General features: G+C 42.4%; 1 protein-coding gene across 4 annotated transcripts; it reads left to right on the forward strand.

Moving 5' to 3' along the window:
• Window positions 1–896: 896 nt before the first annotated feature.
• Window positions 897–11,285, forward strand: CCNA1 (cyclin A1). Of its 4 annotated transcripts, none has more exons than XM_011361830.2 (9): window positions 897–1,151; window positions 1,511–1,687; window positions 3,787–4,033; window positions 4,224–4,348; window positions 4,806–5,029; window positions 6,103–6,307; window positions 7,197–7,310; window positions 8,178–8,311; window positions 8,618–11,285. In XM_011361830.2, the coding sequence occupies exons 2-9, from the start codon at window positions 1,535–1,537 to the stop codon at window positions 8,667–8,669; spliced, it is 1,254 nt and encodes a 417-aa protein (XP_011360132.1). In that variant the 5' UTR covers window positions 897–1,151; window positions 1,511–1,534; the 3' UTR covers window positions 8,670–11,285. The 4 variants fall into 4 exon arrangements, with proteins under 4 accessions (XP_011360132.1, XP_011360131.1, XP_011360130.1 ...); XM_011361829.2 differs by having other exon boundaries at window positions 897–1,081; XM_011361828.2 differs by having other exon boundaries at window positions 897–1,064.
• Window positions 11,286–11,668: the final 383 nt, after the last annotated feature.

Raw genomic sequence — 11,668 nt, forward strand, 5'->3', positions numbered from 1 at the left:
CACCTGCCCAGCCCCCAGTTCCACGTCTCACCACTTTCTTCCTCAACGTCCCAGGCCCCGACGCAGCCACCCGCGTTCCTTCCTCTTCCTGGGCCACTATCTCGGCGTTCCCGGCCCCGCTTCTTGCCCTGGCTGCCGGAACCCGTCCGAGGAGACCTCCTGTGGGGAGCGCCAACGCCACGTGCAACCCTAAAACCCAAACTCCCTTCTCCCCGCCCGCCGGGGCCACGTGCACAGGAATCCCGGCAGGCCAGGCGCGGCTCTGGCGCGCAAGGACCCAAAATGCCCGAAGACGCGCCACCAACGTGGCCTCGGAGGCCCCGGCTCGAACTTGGGGCCGGCCCGCTGCCTTTCTGGCCTCTCCCTAGATGGAAGTGTAGGTGTGTGAGCCGGGGAAGGAGAGCGAGCCGGGCCCTCGGGCGGGCGCGGTCAGGGGCCGCGGCCGGCGCAGCCCCGAGGGCCTTGCGTCGCTCTCCCGAGCCAGGGTTCTCAGGAGCGGGCCGCGGAATAAACGTTAGCGGGAGGAGTTAGCGGCTGTTGGGAGAACGGGTTGCGGAAACAGTCCCTTCGACGGCCCCGGCCATAGCGGGGTGGGCCACGCCGGGGCTACCTGCCAGAGGAGGCGCAGGGCCAGCGGCGACCGCCCGCCGGGCACGCTCCGGCGGGGCTGCGCAGGGGAAAGGCGGCCGCCGCCCGTTGGCCCCGCCGGGAGCTGAACGCCGAGCGGTCGCGGCGTCCGTCCGGAGCGCGGCAGGTGAGGCGGTCGCCATGGCGATGCGGCCTCCGGCGCGGACGTCCGCTGCGGTTGGCATGGAAGCGGCCCCCGCGAGGCTCGGGGCCGCCGCTGATTGGCCAGTTCAACAGACGCGGGGCGGGGGAGTAATTAGCCCTGAGCGCCCCGGCAGTCGCCGCTGGGAGCCCGGCGCCCCCACTGGAATCTGCCGACACCTCAGGGCCCTCCCGCCCCGCCCCCTGCGGCGGCCCCTCATTCCCAGTCCCCGTGTGCGCTTGCTATTGTTGGAGACACGTCTAAAGATATAAGGCTGTGAAGAGCGAGGCTCGCTGTGAGGACTTCCGTCCGGTGGGAAAAGGGCCGCGGAGGAGCACCCCGCTCGCCCACTTGGGAAGGGGACGTACTTCCCCGCAGTGATGTATTCTCTGTCTGTCTGCAGGCGGGGCGGGGGATAAGGATCGCAGCTGGGAAAGACTAGACTTGTAGGTTTAGACTCCTTAGTAACGTCAGGCTCCGTATCCTGGCTTGGAAGTTTGTCAGGCTGTGTCTCTCCTTCCAGCCGTCAACCAGGTCTTGGAAGAAAGCCTCGACAGATTAACACCATTGTTTTGGTTCAAAGCAGCTTTAATAGCTTGGGCCCCGAGGTTCATGCCCTTTCAGCCTTAATAATTGCAGGGAAGATCACAAGTCTCTGTGATCTAGAAATTTGCTGCATCCTTAGAGCCTCTGGTGGAAGAGGCTGACTAACTGGCTTGTCTCCTTCTCCTTCCCTGACAGAAGCAGCCCCTGGAGACTGAGGCTATGCATCTCAGCAGCTCTAAGAGCGGAGCAGTCCTGCCTCCAGGTCCTGATGCCTGTCAGATGACCAGAGCCCAGCTTGGCCAGGATCCCCCACAAAGAACAGTGCTAGGGGTGCTAACTGAGAATGGGCAGTACAGGAGGGCCTGTGGCCAGGTAATAATGGAGAAGCATTGGAGAAGCTGCTTGTTGAGAAAGGCTTTCCTGTCGTGGTGGGAGGTGGGTTTCTCTTACAGTTCTACCTACAAACTCCCCTTAAGTATTCCAACCCTGGAGTCTGGACTACTGGGACATTGCATTTTTTAAGATAATCTTGTGGGGTCCCTTTTCCAGCTAGAAATAATGAATACTTTTTTCCCCCAAAATCGAGGAAATAGGTCTAGGAACTGTTTGGGTTAAGTATATGTGAAGTCATCTACATGCTAGGCTAAAATGAAATGTGAGTGCCCCAAAATAAACTATGAAACTGGGGTTCCTCCAGGTCAGTGGTGTTCAGATTGATTTATACTGTGCTGGAAGCAATCCTGGATAATCTTTGCCATGTACACATTGGAGAGAGCTTAGAATCAGGATTGGATCAGGCTGGACTAGATTGTTTCAAAAAGTGATTTGAAAGCAGACATCTCCCCAGTGCTGACAAAGGGCAGTTGGGCAAACAGATAATGGGCCATCAGATACTATCCCAAACTGTCCAGTGGCTGCCCATCTCTGAATAGAAGGTAAATCTTAAATGGCCTGTTGTAACGCCTATGTGACCTGACTTCTCTTTTCCTTCTGACTTTATGACCTATGCTCTTTTCTTTCTCTCTCGGCCCTGTCTGCTCCTTGCTGTGTCTCTAAGACACAGTCCAACATGCATCTACCCATGCTCTTCCTTCTACCCAAAATGCTCTTCTCTCCTCTAGCTGTGTCACTTACTCCCTTACCGCCTTCATATGTTTGCTTAACTCTATCCTCTTCATTGAGGCCTTCCCTGTTTAAATGGCAGTGACTCTCCTTTCCCTATGTTATTCTCCAACGCACTTACCACCATCTGACCTACTATATCTTTTCTTCCCCCATCCCACCAACTAGAATATAAACTCCATTAGGGTAAATCTTTCTGAACATTTTGTTTATTGCTAAATTCTGGGCACCTAGAACAATGCCTGGCACATAGTGGATATTCAGTAAATATTTAATGAATGTATGTCTCAACTCATGTACATATATCTATGTGGCAAAAGTCAAACTTGGTAGTAATTTGGAGTTATGATTATCTGGTTATCATAACTTAGGATTTTGGTTCTTTATAGTTCCTGTAATTTTTTTGCCAGTACTACCATAAAGAATTTTTTTTCTTGCTAGAGTAGACATAAGCCACATATTTAACTTGCTAGATGGAAGAGAAAGTTACGGAAACACATAATAACTTGGAGTAGCCTCAACAGTACACACCAAGAGTACTTATAAACGATAAAATGGTAATGTAGTATCTAGATTAGCATTTTCATAAATACAACTCAGATTCATAAAGCTTGCCCACCTGCCCTGGTTCAGTTGACCTTCAGGCCATCCAACATGACTCATCTTAATGTGCAGTCGTGTTTGATACATTATGCTTGTTCATACAGGGGGCTCACACAGTTGTTCCCATTGTTAATGCTATAGGAATAAAGAAAAAAGAGAAGTGATTGAGAGTTCGGTTTCCTCAGAAGTGATTGCATTGTGTCATCCGAAAAGATTCTATGGCTTGTAAGAGAATTTAGTAGTAGGAGTTTCTAAAATCATATTTCTAAATTACTGAGTATAAAAGGGGAACCTCAGGGACCTACTGACTAAAAGTTAAGTACTTAAGGAGGAGGACTGTAAGAACTCACTAACCATGCATCAGGCACTATGCTGGGTACTTATAAATCCTGTAATGTTATAAGCTAGAAAGCCAGTTTAAAGCCCATCCTCCCACATGGAGTACTTGTCTCATTTTGGAGAAGAACTATAGTTTCTCTTTCTTCTATAATCATGAGTTCCCTTTGATAAATATGTGAAGAGGATGACAGATTTTAGGTAACTCTTTCCCAAATGTCAAATGTAGACATAGATAAGGGAGAAGTCATACTTTGGAAGTCTCATTTTCTGAAATTGAATTGCAGACATAGATATTTCAATTTAAGATTCCTCTCATCTTCCAAGCCTGCTGGTTTCTTTCACACAGGTTCACATTGCCTATATGGTCTTTAGGGTGTCCTGTAACAAAAAACTTAACCCTTTTCTAGGAAGTCACAACAATCAGGTGTTTTTCTGGATCAGAAAATGCCTTCCCTCAAGCTGGAAAGAAAGCACTCTCTGACTGCGATGTCCATGTGCCAGCCAAGCAAGGATTTGATATCTACATGGATGAACCTGAGCAAGAGGACAGAAACAGCTTCCCAGGGAGAGAGGGGATGGCATTCGAGGACGTGTATGAAGTCGACACTAGCACACTCAAGTCAGACCTTCACTTCCTGCTGGATTTTAGCACAGGTAATCCAACTCACCTATAGCTGATGGTACCCTGTGTTCATAATCACCTGCAGTGTTCAATAGCATGTAACTAGCAAGAGAAAACCATGAAGTTTTTATAATGACTGTTTTTACAATTGCCTGTGGAGGGTTAGTGGATGGACAAGTTTTTAAATTAAATGTCTTACCTGATAATGTTGAACCCCTGCAGTTTCCCCTATGCTGGTAGATACATCTGTCCATTCCCCGTCTGAAGATGCGTCAGATTTTGGTACAGATGTGATAAATGTGACTGAATATGCCGAAGAAATTCACCAGTACCTTAGAGAAGCTGAAGTGAGTATTCCTGAATTCTATGTTAATTTCTAGCACCCCTAAGCACTTAATATTAAGATGATTATAGACTCTTGGTCATAACCACTAGTGAGTGGCATTCTTGTGACATCTAAACATAGGAATAACTATGAGAAATAATAGTTATGAAGTGAGTAGCAGTTACTTGGACTTTTCCTATGACTCAAAGGGTTTATAAAGTATTTCACTCTTAGGAGTAATCTATACTATTATTTTGCCATTTGCCGCCCCCCCCCCGCCTTTAAGTTATTTATTACCTAATTACTTTACAAAACCAGAATTTCACACTTTCTTCCATATCATAGTAAAGATCTATTTGGTTCTTTATCTGTTTCCTCCTAAACTTTGCTCATATGATTTTTAAAAATAGCAACCGTACTGTGGAGTGATCTTTCTGATATAGCAGCTATTTAAATGTCAAAACTCTTTCCCTAAACAGATAAGATACAGGCCCAAAGCACACTACATGAGGAAGCAACCAGACATCACAGAAGGCATGCGAACGATTCTGGTAGACTGGCTGGTTGAGGTCGGAGAAGAATATAAACTTCGAGCTGAGACTCTCTACCTGGCTGTCAACTTCCTGGACAGGTTTCTTTCATGCATGTCTGTTCTGAGAGGGAAATTGCAGCTCGTAGGAACAGCAGCTATTCTTCTGGCTTCGTAAGTGTTCTTTAGCTTAAATGATATGAAACTACAGCCTGTCAAAACACTCGATTTATTCTTCATTTATTGAAGAAATGCAGTGCTTTATAATTAAAACTTATGCCTTCTTTGATAAAATATCATCATCTTTACAATATTCACTGAGAAACTGAACCTTACCACATGTTTACTCTTTAGTTCAGATGATTTATAGTGACAAGTTCAGTGTCATGACTAAGGAAGCCATCGGTTCAAATTCAGGATGCTATTTAACTATTTTATGGTATAGTCTTTTGGCTGTATTCTAATACAAGTAAAAGTTTTATTTTAAGAGATTCAAAAGCTATCTTCATGATCTGGCAAATGATCCATAATTACACAGTTTTTATCTGGTTACAGTGAATTAATTATTTTAGCCAGTTCCTGCTACTATTAGTCATTGGTAACTATCTAATTGTGTGGAAAAGAGCTGGGTTGTGGCTGAGCTGCCTTTAACTAAGTGATCTGTGGGTGAGTGATAGTTTCCTTTCTATTCGTCTAGTCTCAGATATTCTAATTATTAATGCCTAAAAACTTACCAAAATTTCTCTATAGAAAGGAGATATGAAAGCAAAAGCAAAGAATTGATTGCAGTGAAATTATATCATTTTCTTTCTCTTGGATATATAGCATTATTTGCTAATTCAATAGAGAAAGCTATACACGATTTTTTTAAAAATTTAAGACTTAAGGAATTTTTTTCCTACCATTGTGTTCAACATAGCATTCTTTTTCACAAGATGATTTTAGGTCTACAGAATTAAGAGGAATTTACCTGTATGTCTGTCATTCAGAATCTTTCAGCATATAAGAGGCCAAACCTAAAATTCTCAGTTGGAAATTGTTTCTGTTACTAATCTAGCAGTAAGTACAAAATGTCGTGTAATACTCATTTTCTTGTTCTGGATACAAGCTCCTAATATTTTTACAGCCCTGTGCCATTTAGGGATATTTAAGCTTGCAAAGGCCATGTGAGAGTGTGATTGTGATAGCACAGGAAGGGGAGCAACAGCTTCCAAGTGTTACTTCTGAAGACTTTTTGCCTTTCGTAGGAAATATGAAGAAATATATCCACCTGAAGTAGACGAGTTTGTCTATATAACTGATGATACTTACACAAAACGACAACTGTTAAGAATGGAACACCTGCTCCTGAAAGTCCTAGCTTTCGATCTGACAGCGCCAACTACCAATCAGTTTCTCCTGCAGTACTTAAGGAGGCAAGGAGTGTGCGTCAGAACTGAGAATCTGGCCAAGGTATGCCACATGACTGCCAAGGAAGTTGGTTCCAAGTTGGGTAAAACTTAGCCTTTCCAATCATCCTTCAGTTCTTCCTTCCTTTTTAGTATTTTGTCTTGGGTACAGAAAAACTTTTTAGCAATGGAAGAGATTTATTTTTAAGAACACAACACTTCTGGTTACAAGCCATTACTATTGATCATGTTTGACAGGCATGGGTTGTCTAATCACCCAACTCCCAATTTAAGCTTGGGAGCTGTTCCCTTGTTAGATAAAGACCACATGCAAACAGTACCTCTTAGGTGTACAGAGTGGGAACCATTTAAGTAATGAAGCATTATTAGGTCATTTGGAGTTATAAAACTTAGTTGAGTGCACTAAGTTGGTTTCCAGCCACTATGATATAATATATATGTCAAGTATTTATGTGCTATGCAAACAGAAATAAAGATGTCTGTAAATATCCCAATATGTTTCTTCTAATCTGAAAAATTCCCACTGGTACTATTCTAGCCTCCGAACTGTGTGCATTTGCCTGATAAATTAATAGCTTTATATGGTCATATTTTGCCTTTGACTGAGGACTGTAGTTTCACTCCAGTGACCAGAGCAAAGTTACTTTACCTGAGCAGCATAAACTTGTACAACTAGTACAAGAAAAGGAACCCATCACATTTGACCAAATACTTGTATGTTGAAATTTATTACAACATAATTGTTATTCTGGTTGTAAACAGGCATAGCAATTATTAACCCAGTGAACAATTTTGAACCTCTGTTTCTATACTCACCACTAGATACAGGTTGAACAAAAATAAGACACAATTCGTTCCCCTGACATTTCTAAGTTTACTTGCAACCTTAGTAAAATTCCTAATTCCAATGAGATTTTCTCTCTTGTTTTTAGTATGTAGCGGAACTGAGTCTACTTGAAGCTGACCCATTCTTGAAATATCTTCCTTCGTTGATAGCTGCAGCAGCTTATTGCCTGGCAAACTATACTGTAAATAGGCACTTCTGGGTAAGATTCTAATTACTATTTTTCCAGATGAAATTCAAGGCCTATCTAAAATCTGCTCAGTAACTCTCAAGCCTTAGAATGAGTGGGCCTCTCGTGAGTCTTACCGACAGACTTAATAGGCTGCTGAGTCTTGCAGATAACCCTCCAAGGCCTTGACTCAATGGCTTTGCTCTGTGGAGAGTAGAGATTGGAGGAAGTCAAGAAAGTGGCATCAGCTTAGCAGTTGTCAGAAGCAGGCCTGGAAACCACAGTGCCTGCCCTCATGTGAGGAGGGCCCTTGTGGTATAAGCACTGACCACTTCAAGCAGAAGTTGTTGACTTTTCTCTTAAAAGTTGTTGACAACCTGTGTCCTATTAGGATGGTCAGAAGTTTGGGTCATGCTTTCAAAGGAGCAGGGCAGTTAATGGTGCCTCTTGGCCCAAGAAGGTAGCGAGATTAGAAATGGGCCCCTAGGCTTGGTTCTGAAGGCTCACTTTTGTGCCAAAAGAAGGAGAGTGTCTGCTTTTATTTTCTAGAACATTTATTTCTTATTCTACATTTGGCCAAGAATCTTTTATAGTATGTGTAAATAGGGTGCTCAGGTTAGTAGAGTCCTTTTAGAGACCAGTAAAAATCCTGCTCACGAGGGAATAGGTAAAGTAACCTGTCCCCAAATGGAGCATTAAGTATATAATATGAGCAAATTTAGAACTCTGGCTGTTTTCTCTAATATTTTATTTCTAAAGTCTCTGAAGAAGGATTATGGTTTCTTTTGAAATGAATGTGGACACTTACTAAGTGATTAATTTTATTTCATGGTTTTATCTTCAGATTTCTGATATCTTAGAAAGTTCTATGATGCAATTTTTTCCTTTTGTCTTGATTAGCCAGAAACCCTTGCTGCATTTACAGGCTATTCATTAAGTGAAATTATACCTTGCCTGAGTGAGCTACATAAAGCGTGCCTTGATATACCCCATCGACCTCAGCAAGCAATTAGGGAGAAGTATAAGGCTTCAAAGTAAGTTCCTGAAGTTTTCTTATCTAGGCTCCCTATTTGAATGTTTAATAGGTTATAGTGTCAGAATTGAAAATAAAAGAAATTGTACATCTGGTGCTAGGCTGGAAAAGTAAGGTTGTATGTTAAATCAAGAAAATCAGTTTGGAGAGGTATGATTTGTATAGATGTATAATTTGTCAACTTGTGGTATATGCAGTCAGCTAGCTTCCTTCCATTCTGTTAAAACTGCTAGAAAGTTTCCTGTGGCCTGAGATTTTACGAAGCCGAAGTCTGGCTCGTGCTGAACTTGCTTTGGTCTCATTTCAGGTATCTGCACGTGTCTCTCATGGAACCACCTGCAGCTCTTCCTCTACAATAAGTTTTAGAACTGAAGCATTTTCAGAGCTTAACCTCCAGATCAACAGGATTGATCCTAATTTTTATAGATTTCTGCAGTTTGGATCAACTAGTGTTGCTACAATATAAATGACATATTTTTAAAAATATAAATGTGTTTAGGTTCTCTTAGATTTAGTAGCTTGTAAAGTAGTTTAACATTTAAAAAAGAATAAACAACTTGCCTGATGACCAAGCATTAGGCTTATTTACTAATTAGTGTGGCTGACACACTGGCCTGGAATTTTATTTGAGAGTATTATAAATGTCATCTCTATTTTATGATTTTATAAGTCTGGCATGCTATTAGGATTAAGTGCTCTGAGGAATGCAGAGCTTTTCATATTTGCTAAATGGCTGCTCTCAGCCTTTTTCTTCCTGTCTCTGGCTTTTTCATGTGATTCTTCGTCAGTTGGCCAAGGAAGGAACTCCAACTTAGACAGATTATGGAAGGGATATAAACAAGCACTGTATTCTAGCTTCCTTCTGGGACCTAAGGAGTAAAGACAGTGCGTTGAGGATATGGTCAAATACTTCTAAATATGGTCAAATATTTCTGAGGGTGACTTATGTTTAATGCTAATCCAGGGGTATGGTGCTCATTTTGTAAAGGGATGCCATTATGTCAATGTTCAGTTTTGATTGAGTCACCCGTTAAGCATGTATTTCAGCCTTAGAACATGCTCAGAGAGGTAGAAAAAACAAATTTCACCATAGGACGGGACTTCAGAATAGCTAAGTGACCCCTCATGTTTGTCCCTGGGGAGATACCCATGCTAAACTCTGCTCCAGTTCAAATTATTCCTGATCCTGCAGTTTACCTCATTACACATTTTAAATGGCTCCTTTAAACAGTATGTAGGTAGTATACAAGAGTATACAAGATGGGAAAATTTGAAAAAAACAAACAGTCATTTTAACTTTCTTTTAAAGATTGGAAGGAAATCAAGAGTAGACTTCTTTAAGGGAAGGTGGTTCTTATTGGGAATTGAATATAAATTTTATTAATCACAAGATTAGTAGCTCTGGACCAGGAGGCCTTGGAGGCACCTGAGCCTTATGTGTGTGTCCTGGTTCCAGGCTTGCCCCAGTGGCTCTGTGGAGACAAGAACTAGAAACATGTATTTTCTAGATTCCTTTACATAAAAAAGATTAGACTCAGGCAGGTTTTGATAATGTGAGATAGATGAAATTAACTCGGAATCTTGTTTGTTTCAAGCTCTAATGAAATTATAAATATAAAAATACAGCCATATAGTACATATTTTGTGAAGACTTTAAAAAATTTACCCACAAACTCTTAAAAGGTTTTAGCATTGCCTTTCCCCGCTCTGCAGATAAACATTCTCAAGGTGGCTCCATTTCTGGTTCCATCAGAGAATCAACATTTCTGAACGAATTTTGTGCTATTGCCTAAATTTCACAAAAGGGATACAGGGCCTGTATCAGTACTGAAGTCTCTGCCTTTATGTTAGATAATCAGCAATTCGTAATCTAATATTCTAACTTATGACTGGATATGTCTTTCCGACTAAACTTTTGCACTTGGCAATGTAACACACATGCTGTATATTCGCCATGAAGTTGCTCCATCCCAAGGAGGCAGTGGCAGAGGGCGATTCTGGCTGAGACTTTAGCAGTAGAAGTGCTGCTTTTGTCCTTTTCAGGCCTCAAAGATTTGAGGAGTTGGTCCGGGCAGTGTCCTCTCATTCTCTGCCTGTTTACCCTGACTCAGCACTGCCCTCTGTGGCAGTGTGGACCCCAGCACAGTACATTTTCTTCCACTAATAATAGTCTTGTTTTAAGATGTTTGCTTCAGTTGGAATGGACCTTGTAGAAATAGGAACTTCATTATGAATTATTTTGCAAAGGTGGCTTTCGTTTCTAAACCTAGATTCAAAATTTAGCCTTGACTTTAGGTCACAAAACCACACTATAGTTGTCCCTTAGTATCTGCAGCTGATTGGTTCTAGAACCCCTGAGGATATCGAAATCCAAGGATGCTCAAGTCGCTTATAGAAAATGGCTTGGTGTTTTCATTCAACCTGTATTTGCATGTGGGCCCCAGCAGGCTCTGCTCACACATCTCTTCATTTGCGTAGATTCGGGGTAGTACACGGCCCATGGCTCTTATCTTCTTTGTTGCCAGTGATTTTCACCTTCCCCTTCCCGCCGCTCCCCCCCCCCCCCCCCCCCATACACGCTGATTGCAAAGAACTGGTTCTCAGCTTTTGGCTTATTACTTTTTTTTTGGTCCCTGCAATACTTTACTTAAAAATAGAAATATAGCTATCACCTGTGTACCTCCCATCCGCTTAAGGGAGAATAGCAGCTTTCAGTGTAACCTTCCTTTTATCTCATTATTTTTCTTCCCTGAATGTGGTGTTGATCATGCATGGTTTTTATACTTTATAAGAATGTGTCCATAAATAATAATGCTTGTTTTTAGATTTTAATCATTGTCTTTCATATCTTTTAGTGATATGTGTTTTAGATAGCATTGCGTTTTGAGATGATCTCTGTTGAATAAGTAGAATCCTAGTTATTTATACTATGGTGTAGTATAACGTGGCCCATCACATTAAAGCTTTACCTCTCACATCACTCTCCAACGTGTGTTAGGGAAAGGGAGCTTTTGTTTCCATATCCTTCCCTCAGAGTCCCTCACTGAGTTCTTGTTTTCAGCAGGTGAGGAAAGAGAAAGAACACGGAGAAAGTACACCATTTTTACTGCAAGGGGCTGGGAAATGTAATTCAGCTGTAAGCTTTGGGAGGCGAGGGGAATTCAGTGTGGATGAGCAATCAGATTCTGACGGTGGGCATCTCAGTGTCCCAAACTTCGGTCTCATTATGATGATGAGTTTGATTGGACCAGTGTTTGTCACTTTGAGTTACTTACACATTTGTGCTATTTCTGTCATGTCAAGATATCTCCTTTAAAATGACTAACTTTTTAAACCTAACCTCTTCTAAGCAGTAATA

The sequence above is a fragment of the Pteropus vampyrus genome, unplaced genomic scaffold (assembly GCF_000151845.1).
Source record: "Pteropus vampyrus isolate Shadow unplaced genomic scaffold, Pvam_2.0 Scaffold71, whole genome shotgun sequence".
NCBI lineage: Eukaryota > Metazoa > Chordata > Mammalia > Chiroptera > Pteropodidae > Pteropus > Pteropus vampyrus.

Bases quoted from the DNA above. Each gene is read 5' to 3' on its own strand.
- CCNA1 (XM_011361830.2), top strand. From the start codon at position 1,535: ATGCATCTCAGCAGCTCTAAGAGCGGAGCAGTCCTGCCTCCAGGTCCT. The intron at 7,311-8,177 runs GTAAGATTCTAA...TGTCTTGATTAG, and splicing joins CTGTAAATAGGCACTTCTGG to CCAGAAACCCTTGCTGCATT. The intron at 8,312-8,617 runs GTAAGTTCCTGA...GTCTCATTTCAG, and splicing joins GAGAAGTATAAGGCTTCAAA to GTATCTGCACGTGTCTCTCA.